The sequence below is a fragment of the Polyodon spathula genome, chromosome 59 (genome assembly GCF_017654505.1).
Source record: "Polyodon spathula isolate WHYD16114869_AA chromosome 59, ASM1765450v1, whole genome shotgun sequence".
NCBI classification, from domain to species: Eukaryota; Metazoa; Chordata; class Actinopteri; order Acipenseriformes; family Polyodontidae; genus Polyodon; species Polyodon spathula.
In genome coordinates, this window is record NC_054592.1 from 346,916 (window position 1) to 365,192 (window position 18,277).

Consider the following 18,277-nt stretch of genomic DNA (forward strand, 5'->3'; position numbering starts at 1 on the left):
GTGTGGAGGATTGGAGTCCGTCTGCTTGTTCTGCAGCCTTGGCAGAACTGGTTCGCCACGCGTGTAGGACTGCCCTGGTTTCGCTGGCAGATTATTGTATTAACAGGCTACCAGACTGTACAAGGGTTTTACAGATTGCAGTCCATTTTATTCTATGATTGAAGTTGAAATGTTAGGACAAAATATTCTACCTGTAGCCTTCATTACACCCTCCCCCTTATCTAACAGGAATTCACTTGAATGGAAATTCTGAGGGAGTATTCACTCAGTGGGAGGAGCAGCAGTGGCAGTTTATTGGCCAGAGTGCTTTTTTCTGTAGCCAGTGAGTGGGTTGCCTCCCCCTTTGTTCTCTGGGATTGGCTGTTAATCTGAAGCATCTGGAAGGACTCGAGGTGGGAGTGGCCTGTATCAAATATTAAACACTCCTGCCTGCTCTGAAGGATAGTGTTGTGCTGTGCTTGGTGCTTGGTGCTTTGTTGATGTTGCGCTGTGGGTGTGAAAAGCAAGTGTTAAAACTCAACAGGATCTTTTTTTCTCTTGATCTTTCAGAAGCCAGGAGTAAATTGCAAGACTGCGCTGTGAACACTGCATGTTTTCCAGAGCACTCCAGCGAAAGGGAAGACAGTGCACCTCACTAAGCTGGTTTCTGGGAATCGCTTTCTTTTTAAAGCAGGAGACCTCTGTTGTTCAGTGTCTGCTGTGTTAACCTTTGGTGCCTTGCCTATTGAAGTGGGCTGATATGGAATGTGACCCTTACCACAGTCCAGTGAGTGTTTTGTGAAATAAGGCAAAAGCTGCACAGAATAAGAAAATAAGGGAAGACAAACAAATAAAACTTGTCGTTTTCCTCAGTATGCCCGTTGAAACTTTGCACGCAGACAGAATGGTTAGGCAAGTGTCGTCAGGAGCAGCCTTTACCTCCACCATGCCTTTCCGGATCCTTAACAAGGGGCCCGAGTACTTCCGCAGGCAGCTGGAGCCCAACTCCAAAAAGCTGAGCGCCGTGGAAAGACTGGAGGCTGACAAGGCCAAGTATGTGAAGAGCCAGCAGGTCGTCAGTACCAAGCAGGAGCCGGTGAGGCCGCCCCTGATCAAGAAGGCTCTGATGTCCCCCGGGGTCCTGCGCACCATCAACACCCCCACCCGCAAGATCCCCCTGGGCCTCCGGAGGGGCGAGGGCTGCGGCCGGAGGGGGGCCCTGAACATCGACATCCTTAACAACCTCATCAACATCTGTGACAGTCCGCTGTCCTCGTCGCCGTCCCCCAAAACCGAGACTGGCGACTGCTCGCTGAAAGTGAATGCTACGTGGGAGAAACAGCCAGACGGACAACCCAAGCTCTCCGGTGGCTACAGCAACCTGTCCAAGGTGTCTCCAAATTCAGTGACTGTGCGGAGGGTCGACGTGCGGCCCAATGCCGTGCAGCAGCATCCGAAGCAGCGGCAGCAACAGCAGCAGCAGTGTGTTCGACAAACTGCTCCTCGCGTCTGCAGTGTTATCCCACCCTCCTCCCCAGCCTACACCAGGATTTCCTCCACCAGTTCCAGGAGTTCCAAAAGGGGACACCCCTCCTTGCATCGCTCCAAATCGGACCTGAGTGACCGCTACTCGCGGGCCACCGCCGACCTGGAGCGCTTCTTCAACTACTGCGGCCTGGACCCCATGGAGATCGAGAGCATCGGTGTGGAGCGCTTCGCCCGGGCCAGCTCCGACATCGTCTCCGTCAAGCTCCCCAGTGTCAGCACGCCCAGCTCGGAGCAGAGCTGCCAGACCGAGGAGAGAGCCAGCGAGCGGGAGCCCTACGGCATCTCCATCATCGAGAGGAACGCCCGCGTCATCAAGTGGCTCTATGGCATCCGTCAAGCGTGTGAGACGCAGAAGGTGTCCAACGTCTAGCCCTGCTGCTGCCGGACAAGAGAGAGACTTGTTTAGTGCGTGACTGTGCTATCAATATTTCATAACCAGAGACACTCGCGAGATTCCAAGGTGCAGTGCAGTTCGTTTTTTCTATTGTTTTGAGAGCCAATCTTGTGCTTTTAAGCATTGTTTGAGCACAAACTTAGAGCTGAAAAAAAAAGAAATTAAACGGCGAATGAAGCTGTAACACTGGAAGAAAGGTCGGGTTAAACTGTAACTGAAAAGCTTACCTATTGAGAAGCTGCCCTTCTGTTCAAACCGGTTTCTGTGCCAAAGTGTAAGCTTAACAGTGTTTGTAAAGCTTGATGTCTTTTAAGGTAAGAGTAAAGAAAATAGTTTGCTTAGGGAGCAGTGATAGGCTAATACTGGGAGTAAACCTGTATATTTGACATTTATTTCAAAAGATGAGTTGTTATGAAAACAAAGTTTGAAAATACAAAGGAAAAAAAGTACAATGTCATAATTGCTGTGAAATAAGGGCTTAATATTAAATTGAGTTTAACAAGCCTCATTCCTCCTGGCCTGATCCCCATGTGTCTTAGTTGGTCATTTTACACTGTTTTGTGTGTGTGTGGTTTATCGTAGAACTCTACAGGGCTTTCTGTGGTACTTTTAAAATAAAGCTGCTGACGATCTAATGGAGTTGCATTTCACTGTTCCAGATTTATTATTTATCCAGCTATGCTTTTGGCAAAGGGATTTAAGCTTTGAGTTGTCAGTTTTGTTGTGATGAACAGGTGGTACATGTAAGTGCTGAGGTGGGTTCGTGAAGGTGTCGTATGTCAGGCAGTCTGTGTATGAGGGAGTGATCAAGCCTGCTAGTGTTAAACACTGAACTGGAGAGGAGAGGCTCTGTGGAGATCTCTCTGTAAACTGGGTGTGAAACACAGATTAGATGGGTCAAACCCATTAGCTGGGAAGATTAAGGGGGTGAAGTTTTTAAGATAAGTAAAAGAAGTTGCAGATTTTAAGCATAGATCGGTTGTGTGTGTATACAGTGCAGTGTGCATTTGTGACAAACCTTAACTATTTGGTCCATTTAAAGGATCCTGTCCTGTCTATTGTGTGACTATCCTTTGCATGGAACAGCGGCTTTTTAATGGGTCACAATGAGTGGCTATTTGTTTAGCAGATTCTCAGTGTAATGCAACCCCCCACAGACACACCCACACACACCCCCATACGAGTCTAACCCAATTAACAGCAGCTGATGCAAATGCACATTGTGATTTTGGAGAGACAATAGATGACTTTTCAAAGAAAGATAATTGCTGAATAGAAATGCTATAGAAAATGTTTGTGTAATTTCATGTTTTCCGTCTGTCTAGTTCATTGATTTATTGCTGTTTTGTTTGGTCTTGTTCTGGCTTGGGATAAATGTAAAATGAATACGGTACATCTTGCTTCTGGTTTAAAAAGAAAAGTCTCCGGGTTTGCTCTGTTTTGCTTAAAAGGCAGCCTGGGTCAGCTCCTGCAGATGTGTGGGGCTCCTCCGTGATTACTACATGTGTTTGTGTTTAATCCAGAACAATGTGAATACCCTTCTGTGTGTATTGTTTTATTAGGATGAATTGACTCTACAGGGTAAATGCACTGTATAGAATGTGCACTGTCTGGTTTTCATCAGCACTTTATCAGAATGTAGTTTAAACAGACACAAAACGAAAGGGTTGTAGTTGTACGATCTTCCTATCCTGCACTACCTGCAAACTTAATGATGCTGCACGCTGTGAGTGGAGTGGGATTGTGATGGCATCCAATTTAGTTGATTTTTATTTAAGAAATCTCAAGATTATTATTTGTATTTATTTTCTGTTGTAAATACCATCGATTTCTGTAGTGCAATTCAAATGAAGGCTGTGAAAATGTGACGGTGCATATTTTAAATCTAAACAACTTTTGCACAACGAATATTTAGACTTATTGGTGAATAAACGGCTGGCATTTATATTAATAGGACAGAAATGATCAGGTTTAACTGTCTGCTGTCCTGTACCAGCTGTGTTTTATTTACTCTGTTTTTGTTAATCCTATAACTTATTTTTGTGCAATACTTGAATTGGTTGGTTCAAAATTCAACTTGGTATGAAGTAAATGTGATGGCATTCAATTTGATGTGTTTGAGTGTCTCATTGTGTGAAACAAATTCAACAAACAGCATACAGGCAAACTTAGAATAAAACTGCCACTGATCGATGTCAACCCTCCTCCCAGAGTTTCCAGACAAATCTGTTTAACCCTGGATGGGGGGGAAAAAAACAAAAACCCCAAAAAACCTTATCTAATTGTAAAAGGAAGGTTCAGTGTATTGTGAATAAAGATCACATACAAAATCAGTTAATATTTGTCTGTGAGGGAGTACTGATATGAGGGTTCTGCTGATGGAGATTGCTTGATCACACACACACACGTTTAGATTGGATTATCACAAACATGAATTTGGCTTTGTTTATTGCCATCAGCTTGCAGCAATTGTATCTGGCAGTATTCCATTGAACAGTGAAAGTAACCCATTTGTACAATTGATATAAAAGAACCAAATTCTTCTGTTTTTAAATTATTGTGTTGTTAGAGACATGGGGTCTGTTGGCATGGAATTGATTTCTGCTGCTAAAGCTCTTCCTGGTATGACCTGTGCTGGGGGTACTGAATGGTATAACATGTTGCCAGTTGCTGCACAACCACTGCACAGCTGATGCTTCACAACAACTGCGTCTCTCCTCTTGTGTTTTGCAGTTCCGCTGTATTTGTGTAACCAGCAGCCAGGAAGCACAATGTGTTGTGTCCTGTTTGTATTGCCTGTACCTTCAACGCAAAGACTGCTCGCTGTATGTGTTCTTTTTCTCATGCAAATCTTCGTATCACAACAACACAAAGGTTAAAAAAAGAAAAAAAACAACACCTTTACCTTTTAACTCGTTTTTTTGTACATATTTGTTTTTTTTGAGAAGAAAAAAATAAACAAGCACTGCATTCCTTAGAAAAGATATTCGATGTATTTGTGTGAATTATTTCTTTATTTTCAACATGCTGGTGGAGTGGAATGGATCTTGCCAATGCAGCTTCTCAAATCAGATTGAATGATATTGTGTTGCAAGAATAAACCAGTATCTCTCCTAAAGGAACTGGAGCATGCTGGTTCTGAATTGCCCGGGCACGTGGGGCAACACCTGCGTTTTAAACCCAGATCGAGGCTGTCTTAACAGGCATGGCGGTTTTGCAGAGGGGTTGCCGCTGTTAAAACCACTGATGGAAATGGATAACACTGTGATGCTGGTGTGATCCATTGTATACAGTTTATTATACATTCCCCATAAAATAGGTGATGGCCTTTATAAGTGAGGGAGATAGACAAACGTACATGTGCACACGCATATATAGATTGGGGGGGGGGGGACAAACCACACACACACACACACACACACACACACACACACACACACACACATCTAAAGCTGCTTAAGTGTGCAGGACAGATGGCGGAATCCCTAATCTAACATCGACCTCCATGGTAACTGAATTCTCACTCATCTATTGAGAGGTTGAGCTCACATCTGGGCCCCAATTCGGTTACCGCCTTCTGTGAGGCGTTTCAATGCCTGGTCCGGTACGGCCATGCAAAAAGGAGCCCAGACAGTCTGTGGAACAAGGGGTATTAATTCACTAGAGTCATGGCACTCCTCTGTAATGTGCTACAGGCAGTCTGAAATTCCATATTTACTACTGGATAAGATAAGCTTGTAGGAATGCTTGAATTGGCCTTTGCCTTTCGTCCATAGACTTGTGGAGTAAATAGAATTCAGCACATGTTTTTAAATTAGGCCAGGAGACATTCTATTCTGAAAGCTGTTCAAATTTGAGCATTTAAGTGCAAGTGCACATGACAAGACTCCTATTGTATTTCGCATGCTGTCAAATATTCACAATGCATGCAGAAAATGGGGCCAAAAGAAATTGAATTGCTAGGTTATGACATGAGCGGAATGTGTTTGTTGAAATACAAGCTGAAACCTTGCATGTGAAAGTAATGACTGCATTGCACTGGGAGCTCAGTGTGTGTCTTGTGCATTATTTATAATTGTCGTCGTGAAATACAACAAGATGGGCAGAGTAATGGATCATGATGCATTGTGGGATGCCCTAATCCAATCCACGCTCTCTGGAGACTGCTATTGTTTTCAGAACCTTGAAGTGGACTGAAAATGAATACACTGCACCAGGCAGAGGGGTTTTGAATTTGTGACAAATATTCTACCCTGGCACACATTCACACCAGTTCCTGTTCAAATTCAGCAACCCAGGCTCTGTGACTTGTGCTCAACAACACTGAACGCTCCTGGTATCTCGGTTCATGATCAAACTCCTTGAGGGGGCTTCTGGTTGTCTGCTTATTTCCTGTTTGTTTACCATTCCTAATCAATGAATAACAATGTGTTTGTATGGAAAGTTGGTAGCCATATGAACTGGGTACATCAGTAACCTTTGGAGGGAAGCTGCTCTCTGATGAGATGGACAGGGACATATGCCTGTCCTATAGTCACTCATTCTTCTTGTTACTTTACTGAGATGTGCCAGCAATCAGACCCAGGTTAAATCTGCATGGGACTAAGGCAAGGTAAAGCTGTTCTTACCAACAAGAAAAAACAGGACTGTGCAAGAAAGCCAAGTGCCGCTCTTTGTTCAATGCAATAACAAAGGACAGTACAGTATAAATCTAGCTTACTGTTCCCAATGGGCCCCAGCAGTTGTTAAAAGAATTTGGTTTTGTGCATCGGGTGACTGAATATAGCGGTCAGTGTTTGCTGTGATAACGTTCTGCCTGTGCAGGAGGTGTCCGGTCCTGAGCCAACAGACCCATCTGCCTGGAGAGGAACCCCGGGGGGGGAGGGGGGGTCAGATACCTCTGTCACAACGGCTACACTGCTCAGCTGGCAGCCTCTTTTAATCCCCTTAAAGGCCAACTCATTTTGACACTGCGGTCTGCATCGATCCAAAAAACAGCAATAAAATGTAATTCAGACTTCTATATGTACTGGTTGTTGACCGTTTACATTAATGCAGTGGTTTGCAAGATGCCAGGCAATCGGAAACGATCCTGAAAATTGGTTTTATTTGTCCCTTTTTATTGGCATTGTCTCCTTTTATAGTCTACAATCCTAATAAAAGCTGTCTATTAACGCTAATGGCTTTGGAAAATACCTTTGTCAGAAGTGCAAATGCACTGTTACCCCTTCAGGAAAATAGGCACAGGGTAGAATGCAGCAGTTCAAGCTGGTGGTCCAGCCTGCACTGTCCCTGCATATAGAGGGAGGGGGGTAGTCTCAAAGTGTGGGTAGTCTCACCTGGGTGTCAAAAGGGATTCAAACAAGGTAAATCAACCTGTCAAAATAACAAAAAGTACGAAAAGGCACGTGTTGTGGTTGTGTGCTTATGGCTGTTTGTTTGTTTATTTATTTATTTATTTATTTTTCACTGAATGGTCCATACTGTTTGAGATTCTAGTGATAGGATAGCATTGTCCAAATTAAAACAGCACCCATAAAGAAATGCAACAAATAAAACACTGTATAGCAGGTGTAAGAACTTGATTTCCTAATGGAAGAATGCAACCGGGTGATCATAAAAAAATATTAATTGCAGTTAGTGTGTGTGTGTCTGTGTGTGTGTGTGTGTGTGTGTGTGTATATATATATATATATATAATTTCTTGATGGCGTTCTAGTAGTGCTGTTAATGTGTGGAAGAAAATTAATCGTGGCAGCATGCAGTGTTTATGATTTATATCTTTTCATCATTTTGTTCCTATCTGCTCATCAAGGCAGGTGCTCCACACAGTACATGAAATTCCCTGCAGCTATCAGTCTGCCCATACTGTACAGCATTATCTACCAGCCTCTTTCGCATTCCACCTCCTTGTGTTTTATCATAGTGACGTTCAACGCAGTGTTCCTGACAAGTTTGGGACTGAGAGAGTGTTTTAAACTCAGGCGTCTCTCTCTCTCTCTCTGTCTCTCTCTCTCTGTAATCTGGTGATAAATATCTTAAACAAGATTAAAGACTCCACCGAAGCTCTGCTCTACAACATCACCTCTGGAATAAGGCTCAATGCAGCAGCTACTGTTGTTAGTTATAATTAACGGAGCAGTGTGGCAGGAGTCTCTTCCAAACACAATCTTACTTTTAACAAGTAACAGCTTGTGGAAAAGCCTCAATAGGGACTTTTTCGATTTCTTGGTCTGTTGTGTTTTAATCGTTGTGCTTTTGGTGAATTTATTGCTGATGATAAGCTCCGAGAAGAGCTTTATCAGGTTCCAGTCTGCCCAGGTGTCACTGAAGGAGACACAGTCCCGTGTCAGCCTGGTATCTTGAGGTGAACACAGTGTCCCTGGCTGACGAGCATGGAGATATTCGGATCAGAATCTGCCCTTCCTGCCTCCTTGTCAGCCAGGATGAGCCGTGCCAGCTGAACCCAGGTCACGGCTTCCTACTGCCATGACAAAACAGGATGCTAAAATCCAGGAACTTTCACTATGAGTCACGTGTTTGCTGAGGCTAGAGAAATCTCCCAGGGTCTGATCAGTAGCCTACAGAGACAGTTAGTCTAGATCCCATTAAATCTTATGATATGTTATTTTTAAATATAATTTTTCTTTCTATAAATCAAAAGGTAAATAATAATAATACTAATTCATTTGCAAGCTTTAATAAATTAAATAGACATTTTGGTCTCATTGGGATTGATATACCATGTTTGAACTAATTCAAGTTGGAAATGGTGTAAAGCTTAGGTTGACAGTACTGTACAGGCATGTGGGGTTATCTCTGCCTGGTCCACCTTCATTCTTTCTTGCATTCCTCCTAGAGGTCAGTTCCACCATTGTTTTTAACTGTATGGGTCAGAGTCAGTGTAGGCGTACTTCTCAACCTCAGCAATAAAGCACATGTTGATTCCTGTGGAGGTCAATGAAGATCAATCCATCATCTCTGCACTAGTATAAAACTGCGAGGGTAGAGCATAGCTGGGCTAGGGATAGGAGTTCAGCAGTGGGTCACTGTCCAAGAGAATGTGGAATGCCAGGCAGCCAATGCTGACCTCCTATGATTTATGTCTTTATAGAGTTGTCTTGCTGGTTTATATAGACATGTAATATTTTTCCTCTTTGTATCTCTGTCAGTGTGGGCCTGGTTGAACAACATTTATTGAAAGGATAGAGGTTAAAGGTTTGGTATTTGTGTAATACTTATGCCCAGAGTTTGTTCTCATGTAGGAATTACTGTCTGTCCTTAAACTGACAAATTTTTTAAATCATATATATAGATATATATAATATATATATATATATATATATATATATATATATATATATATATATAAATTAATAGGTCTAACACATACAGCTAACACATGGGATGTATTGTCAAACTGTTTCTTCAAGTTTTTTTAATTAACTTCTGTTTTTTTTACAGGAGGAAATTCCACGTAAAATGTGGAATTTCTCCACCCACACAGCATGACTAGCTGTAGCTAGTGCCATTGTTCACTAGCCCCAATGCACTGGAATGCAAACCAGGCCTCCAGAGGAGGAAAGATTGATGCAAGTACCCACCGTGCCACCTCCAGGAGCCCCAGTTAACCCTTTCCTTTCCAGGCATCACTGCTAGAGGAGACGTTCTCGCTGGGAGATGAGAGCGTTTTGCAGCTGCCTGACACTTGCTTTACACCAGTCCCAGCTTTGCAGGGGCTGTGCAGGGCTGTGTAGGGGCTCTGTGGGGCTGTACAGGGGTTGCTTTGTCAGGTTGATAGGTGCATTCCCAGCTTGTGAAAAATGAAGGCTTGCTACCTACCTGGTGATGTCATCCCTAATTACAAAGATGCAGCCCTGGAATGGGTTTTATTCAGGTTTTATGAAATGCAGATTTGAGATCAATGACAAGTGAACAAGAAAAACGCGACACACACATTATATTTAACTGATCATGCAAACGCATTTTTGCTCAATAACTTTGCATTCCCCTGTCATTTACTGGTTCCAGCCTAATGAACAATAATATCTGAGTGTGTGCGAGTGCTGGGTTTGTGAAACCAAACCTGTGACCCTGTACTGTGTGATACTCTCTTTAGTGGTTCATTTTACACAATGCAGTGAGAGATCATTCATATCAAACAATTTGGAAGAAGCTCTTTATGAATAGATGAGGTATTGCTCATACATTTGATCTATCGGAATTCAATGTACATTTGAGTTCCTTGCATTTCCATCACTAACTGTTCTGTATGGTGTCTCACTTCGGAGGTGTGACTCAGAGGTGTCTTGTGTAAGTGAGTCCCTGAATGTATCATTTTTAGAAAGCTGTTCTGCTCAATCACAAACTGAGGAGAACATCAATAGCTGCCAAGCTCTTCTTTGCTAGGGGGGATCCCCATCATCAGTGAGTGTTTGCAGGATGCATGCTGAGGTCAGAGGTCAGAGGGTTGTCCCCTCCAGTGCAGGAGTGATGTGTGGGGGCTGACAGGGGGCAGCTGGCACTGAGCGGGGTAGACACACTGAGGCTGGGGCTGAACTAGCAGCCAGTGTTTCTCTATGACTCTATCACTGCACTGCTCTGGTCATGATCAGCACTGAACAGTATCATTAGTGGAGACAAGTGTCTATACTTTATGTGTTGGGTGACCATATGGGTCCAGATTCACGAGGACAGTTCAGTTCAACTCTCATCCCAATACGTTCAGGTACCTTTCTCTTTTCTTTAAGAGAAGCATTGGAATGTGACTTAAAAAAAACTGTATCAAACTGTCCCGCTGAACTAGGAGACATGTGGTCAACCTACTTATGTGTATTTGTATGTGTGCTTGGGCATGTACTGTATACACCTACCTTGTGCGGACCACTGCGCAGGAAAAGATACAGACAGTGAGAAAAACCTTATTTTAGTCCTAATGTTTTGTCAGATCTTAATGTGAGATTATAAACTGGTGGTGAGCAGCAATTTGAACAGCAGAACAGGAGATGTCAATTGCAGCTTGGACAGCGTCTTGTGTGCACTAATGAAACTGCCTCTCTTTTTAAAGAAAGATCCCCATCCTAGTTGCTGCTGATTGGGTACCTGGTGAGCTTCCAAGTCACTTTGTGTGCCACAGTCCAGATCTTTAAGCACAGAGCTATATTTGTATTCAACTGAACTGCAGTTACACTGAGGCAATAAATGCATGCAGTGAATAGAGTTAGCTGCTGGTCTGCTGAAATAGGAGAGGCAAAGCACTAGCTAAGCTCTGCTACTCTTTGGGTTCCAGGCTTGTCCCGTGGCTGCTATCTAGTGGGATGGCAGACAGTATTAACCCGAGGGAATCACAGATTTGGTTTGGAAGAAGCACATCCATCCTAGTGCGCAAGCTGTTGGAAACTACATTTCCAAATGAAACTAGGACTATAGTGTACAAGTTCCAGTCCACAGCTGCTGCTGTGCCTTTTGTGACTTAATCAAGGCTGGCTTGTCTGCATTGTTTAATAAAGAACAAAACCAAAACAATAACTGCAGGCTATTTCCATAGGCATGGTCCTTTTTATAGCACCAGGGTTTTGTGCAAAATGCACATTCCATTCCCATAAAAGTCCCATGAAAGTCCAGTGCTTTTTATGGTAAAAATATGGTAAACCACTGTACACCAAGGTAAAATACAGAGCACAAGCATCAGTAAAACATGTTGAAATGCAAATTACTGTGCACCTTTTCCCATCCTAAAGTTTTAATGGCAAGTGCTTTCTGAACTAAAACAAACAACCATGAGAAATAATTTCTTAGTGAACCAAAAAAAGAAAAAAAGATCTGTGCATTAAAACACCTTGACAGTATGTTAACACTCTGATTCAAAGAAGCACTTCAATGAGGAGAGCACAAGATCCTGCAAGCGCAGCACGTCACAGTGATTCATTCTGTAACTGTGTCTAATGCCTGGAACACTTCAGTGCTTTTATAAGCCATACTTGTTAATGTGTCCATTTGCACTGATGATTCCACTATTACCTGATGGACATTATGGTAATAACAAGATGATTCACAACGAGTGTAATTAATGGCCTAACCCCTCCACTGGGTACTTAGTAACCAAACCTGCTTAGCCTTGTTTTTGCACTGAGCTCACAAGACAAGCACCGACAACCGTATGATGTTTATGCTGCAGTGGTCAGGTTACACTCTTGTCTTGAAAAGAAATCTAAAATGTTTCCCTTATTAACTAAGTTTTTTGCACTCATGGAAAGCTGCTATATGCAGTTAGTGTTTTAAAGCCCTACCCTCAACAGAAATCACTACTGGAGTGCTTCACTGAGAAGTTCTAGTTATTTAAATGACTGTCTGCACGTCACAATAATAACCATAGGGAGAATGAAGTGCTTATTTAATCTAGCTGCTATTGTGCTACAGTGAGAGGCAGTGCTGGAGCCTGGCAAACAGCAGCAGTATTGAACATGCTGGCTGTTGCACCAGGATTATTGGTCACACACACACACAGCATGAAAAGAACAGGACCTGATTACCAAGAAGATTGTTAATACATTATTTTAGTGCTCGGACCGATCCTTTGCACTAGTGTCTCTGTAGACCCAGCCTTGAACTTTGTCTTTGATATGGGGTTGTAGTCTATCATGAGTGTGGATAGATGTTATCTTTATGGTTTTGTGAATGTGGGGACGTTTCTAAGGTTGGAAGGTCCATCTGGTCTCTCTTGGAAAAGAGCTGGAAATAAAGCTTATTCATTTATTATTCTTTTAATAAAGTAGGTAATACACACAGAAACCTGAATTAATTAATACCTTGAATAGTACCATGATCTAAATGATCTTTTTTTAAATCTGATCTCGCTCTCAATTTCACTTTCACACAGACTACTCTTGTAGCAGCTCATATTACATTACGTTTCACTTTAACATTAAAAGTTTAAAAGACTTGGCTTTGGCACCATCTACAAATGATCAATATTATTATATTATATATACACACACACACTGTATTGCACTTTCATCACAATAAACAGGGGAGTATTATAAACCCATTGGAGCAAGTGCAAGTGTGATGTGAGAGACACTTTATTGGTAATCAATATGGCAGAGGTTAATGTCACAAAAGGGCATAGAATAGGACCTTGAGCAGAATGCCTGTGGGGATACTCCAGGTCTAGAGGGGAGAGGGGCTGGGTGTGTGCTCCTCTTCACCCTCATTGTCTCTGGGGATACTCCAGGTCTAGAGGGGAGAGGGGCTGGGTGAGTGCTCCTCTTCACCCTCATTTTAAGATTAAAGAGATTAGAGCCATAATCCATCACAGATTGAAAAATGAGAAACACATGATTGCACTTGATTGCACTTGAGAAGGGCAGCTAATCCCAGTGCCTAAATGGTATGATCTTAGGAAATAGCACTCAGAGTCACATCTATCTTCCAAAGTACATCTGGTACACAAAGTGTAACCATTAACCTCTCTCCCTGCAACACTCTGGACCCTTATGATGCATTTCTCATATACATTGGAGGTACGTGTTGCAGGGGGGACGGGTTAAGCAGATGTGCTTAGAGGTTAGACAGGATTCGAAGGGCTGTATTGATCGTTGTTAGTTTTAAAAAGTCATCAGTGTGTGATGTCTGATACAGAAGTTACACATTGGTTATATAGGTTTGTTAAGCAGTGAAGGTGAAGCACTCGGCTGGGTTGATCACAAGAGCTACTGATCACTAGCCCGGCTGATTATCCATCTTTGCACTTAGTAAAATATTGATTATTTCTACAGAGAATTGGTTTTAAATTGGCAGGCTCAGATCACTAGAGCATCACATCTGTCACACTCAAACAGCTCCCACAGCTCGATAGCCTCATAGAAAACAGTATGAATTTTAGACCCTTGTGAAACTGTTGCCAACTTTCCATTATTTTAACAATTTTAGGGGTTTACTAAAGTTTGCGCTGGACATGATGTGGAGCCCAAATCTGCTGCAAGTGATTTAAAAGTATTAAATGGATAAAGACATGTATAACAATATATGAAAGTGGTCCTTTCCATGGATGTTATGGTAAATATAAAACAAATATTACAATAGATAGATACCAACAGATGTAGGGGACTTTCAACGATATGATCAACCACATAGAAACGATGAAGCTAAATGTAAACAATAACTGCTATTCTTTTTAAAAACGGCAAAGTTGAAAATTAATCTTTAATATCATCAACAGCTGTGTCTTGCGAGATTTCTCCTGGCTCCAGAGAACTTCCAAGTTTTATTAGTACCAGTGCTGTCTTCCCAACAGTGGGAAATAACATCTTGTTTCCTATGGCTATATACATAGAGGATTGCTGTAATATCCTGAAGTGCATTGTGAGTCACTGAGAGGTTAATAGGGTACTCACGCACACACATCACAGTTACTAGCACTGGCGTTGCTCACCCCACTTACTCACTGTTTATTTTGATATATATCTTTTTTTTAATTATAAACAGTCAGTAATGGCTTAAACAAAACAAAACCTATCCATCAACTGTTATCAATATTAAAAACAACATCATTACTGGATGGCAGCTGTGCTCTTGTACATTACCCTCTCAGGCCAGGCAAGGCCACCTATTTCTCCAGCTGAGGCCTCCAGCAAAGAGGCAGGTTTCCATGGGGACAAGCACACTAAGCAGTGTATAAGTATCTTCACCCTGGGGTGAATTCTAATCAGAGGTGCTCGCCATTCAAGTTGTTATTGCTGATGTGCATGGCTATTGTCAATCTTTATTGCTTACTTCTGTTCCATAACCGTAAAAGTGAGTACAGTACTTTACAGCCCACTCAAAGCCCTCTTTTAGCAATATAAATAGTCTGTTACTTCCACCTCCCTCCTCACACACACTTTCTTCCCTAAATTGCACTTGTTTATCGATGCATGTTGTCTTTGCCAAGCAGATGCTGAATCCCCATGATCACTTTCCCATTAGATGTTTGGTTTTCAGTAATGAGCTGATAGAGCTGTAAGGAGCAGATTGCTGGCATACTGTCTCACTTATTTTGTTGTAAATGTTTCTGTTTTATTAATCACACCAGCAGAGACAAGGAAGAGGAGCTTTTCATTACTACCAAGTGTCATTTTGCTCTGAAAGCAGAAACACACCCGTATCTGAGTCCAGTAAGAAAACAAGTTAAAGCATGTGGTTTGAATAGAGTTTCTCAATACAGGACGTTTTAATCATGTTTTTCTCTGAATGACACTGGTAATGGAACACTCCCTCAATATATCCTCCCTTGAAATTACATCAGCTGCTTAACTTATGAAAGATCTGAGTTCAGAGCAGGCAGGCAGGCAGCAGATCTGGAGATCTGGAAGAAGGTGAATACATTGATTTATACAACAATTGTTAAGAGATCTTGCTTTGGATATTTTTTCGTATTCAATCCCGCCACCGCCCACCCTTTTTTATCACAAGATCTCGTTTGCGTTAATTTCGCTCACAGACAACCTGTTCCCCACTTTTGGGGGGGCCCCTCCACTCATGGAGTAGCCTCTATCCACGTGGGACTATTTCTCTACCTGTGTGCATCTCTACTTTCAAATTGATTTAATAACCAGACATCTGCCAATCCACTTACACTATCTCTTTGACCTGGGTAGGATGTGTTTCATTCTAAATGCCAGCGCTCAATAGCGGTGCCCATTGCCCTGGCTGGAATGTGCAGCACCAGCGGTAATAACTGGCATGTATGTGCTTGTGCTTTTGTTGTTGCTTTTCTGCCCGGTTTTGCCTGGTTTTAGGCTAAAAGCAAGCTTCAAGTAAGGAATGTTGGTATGCAGACTTGTTTCCTGCTTCTCACTATGGTCTCTGGTTGTATTATTTAAGGCTGAAGTTTCCAATTGTAGCGGAGATAGCAGTCTCTATCCAAGGGAGTGACATTCACTGCTTTGAGAAGACTGATTAAACTGTCCAAGTGAAAATGCAGGGAGCTCAGGGGTGTGTTCCAGGTTGTCATTCCGGGGCACAGGCGGAGCAGCAGGGACAGCAAGCATCGACACAGTTAAAGAAAGAGCCAAGCGGGGAAAGAATGGCCAATTCAGAAAAAGAAGTGCCTCCAAATTGCTATCTGATAAGATTTTCCAAGGAAATGCAAACGTTACAAAAGCACATGGAAACCAGGATACAAGTTAGGATGCAACTGTGGAGACTGAATAAGGGAGCGCAGCTTTAATAAATCAAACAATGGATTATTTGGCACTTTCCTACAGCACAGCCTGCCCTCTTGTCTGGACCACAGATTATTTTTAGGTGGATTTTCAGCATGAATGCCACACGGCACGGAGCTATGGAACATGGTGGGGTCTATTTTAATAATCTCAACAGCAGATCATTTCAATACAGACGCCCTTAAGCTCCATATTAATCCAAACATTATTTTCTGATCCACGTTAAAGCAGGCTGAGGGATTTTAGGAATAGAATGCAGTGACTGGATTTGGTCCCCATTGCATTCCTTATTCTTTTTTTCCCCTAATCAAGTTGTATGTCTCCCATTCGGAATGGCAGTCTGCCCCAGAGTATTCTTTCCTGACCTACATCGCAGTCAACGCTGGTTATGGATTTAACCCATCGCTTCCCAGTCAAACAGAAAACTAACATTCAAGCACACTTTATGATGTCTTTATCAATGTCTCACTGTGTCCTGCAGCTCCACTGGATCTGATGAACAGGGGACGGTACCTCTCACGTATTGCAAGCTCTTCTGTGATGCGATATTAATACTGACTTGATTTATCTGCCTTTTAAAGAGAACCAGACTCTAATGGAATTCCCTCTGTGGTGTAATTCAGCCACCCTGGAGTCCTTGAGCTGTCAGACAATGCTGCTGATCACCGGCTTAGAGATGTGTGCTGGCAGCTATACTAATGGCAAAATTACTCAAGACCTACTTCAGAATGTCTTGAGGGTATAGAATCTTTCACTAGAATGAATGCACTGTCAAGCTATTCCTAGTGGCAGTGCTATTGTATCAGTAGCTCAATGTAATTGTGTATATAACAAAAGGATTTCTGTTAAAATCCTGTTTACTTTATTAGGAGTGAACATATATTCATCATGACACTTTCAAAATACACCTTAATGCAACTCTTTTAAAAGAGTAAACATACATTTTTTTAAATGGTAAACAGGGAAATAAATGAAACAGCTTTTCTATTGAACAGGTCTCTGGTATGCAACAAATGTCTAAATTCAAGACACAACGTGTGCTCTCATATCAGCATTTCAGTATCTGTATAGAAACAGATTTTATCATGGAATCCATCAAAGTATAATGAAGGGTTTGTCTGAGTCATTCCATACATCCCAGGCAGTGTTCCTGTCGTCATACACTTTACTTGCAAATACACACATTACTCACTGGTGTTGCAGCATGCCTATAAGACATAGACCACCCCAAGCCAGGAGGTGTCATCAAGGCAAATGAGCATTTCTGGAGTAATCTCAGTGTTTATCCCTACAGCTGTAAACACTCAAGAGATACTAGCTTGAACTAGTTTCAGATAAGCTTACCTGAGAACTTTGATCGAGCATTTTCAGGGTACAGGTGAGAACTTTGAAGTGCACAGGGTGAAGGCATTAGCCTATTGTTGATTTAAGTTTCTTATGGGTTTACTTCACTGTGCAAAGTGTCTAGCAGGAGTAGTATTAGTATAGGTGCTAATGGTGGAATATTTCCTAGTAGCGGGTTCAGATTTCCTGGGTGGAAAGGTAAAACTTTGGAAATCTGAGTTTGTTATCTGATCACTGATGTAGCAAGGGCTGTCTGTAGAAGACACAGATAATGTAAATCATTCTTTACAGGGGTAGCAATGTAAAGTCACTCTCCTGGGATGAGCACAACACGAGATGAATGGAGTCAGTTCTCTGGCCTGGAGGAACAGTCTGGCTTTCATTATTATTTTGAACACAAAGGAGTGGTGGGGGGAGGTGAGGGTGTACAATTTGAATGGCATTGCTCAAGTTATGACAAGGAAAAAGGGAGATCGCCATCTCCCCCTGCTGCTGTTTACTTTCACCTCAATTCAGTTAGCTGGCAATCGGGATTGATTTTACGATGGATTATCATTCCACTTTCACAGTCTAAATTAAACAAAGCCTCAAAGCGTTTCTGACTTAGCTCGAGTGATATTGAATTGGATTGAAGGTTGTCTAATATGACCTGGCATTTCATTAAGAAAGTATGAAACCTTTATTAGCATTAAGAATAGAATAAATATAATTTTCTATAAAATACATGAATGATCAGAGTCATACAGGTGTGTGCATGTTTGGGTTTATTACAGTGCGTTTAGTTGTCAGTTTTGCATGTCCTGGCGGT

The 18,277-nt window shown here is 42.2% G+C and overlaps 1 protein-coding gene across 1 annotated transcript in view; it reads left to right on the forward strand.

The window, feature by feature from the left end:
• Positions 1-4,905, forward strand: part of LOC121307862 (protein FAM110A-like) — a 10,258-nt gene extending 5,353 nt beyond the window's left edge. The window contains exon 2 of the mRNA XM_041240169.1: positions 550-4,905. Coding sequence (XP_041096103.1) covers positions 854-1,897 — 1,044 coding nt within the window. The 5' untranslated portion in view covers positions 550-853 and the 3' untranslated portion in view covers positions 1,898-4,905. The remainder of the gene's footprint in view (positions 1-549) is intronic.
• The last annotated feature ends 13,372 nt before the right edge of the window (positions 4,906-18,277 follow it).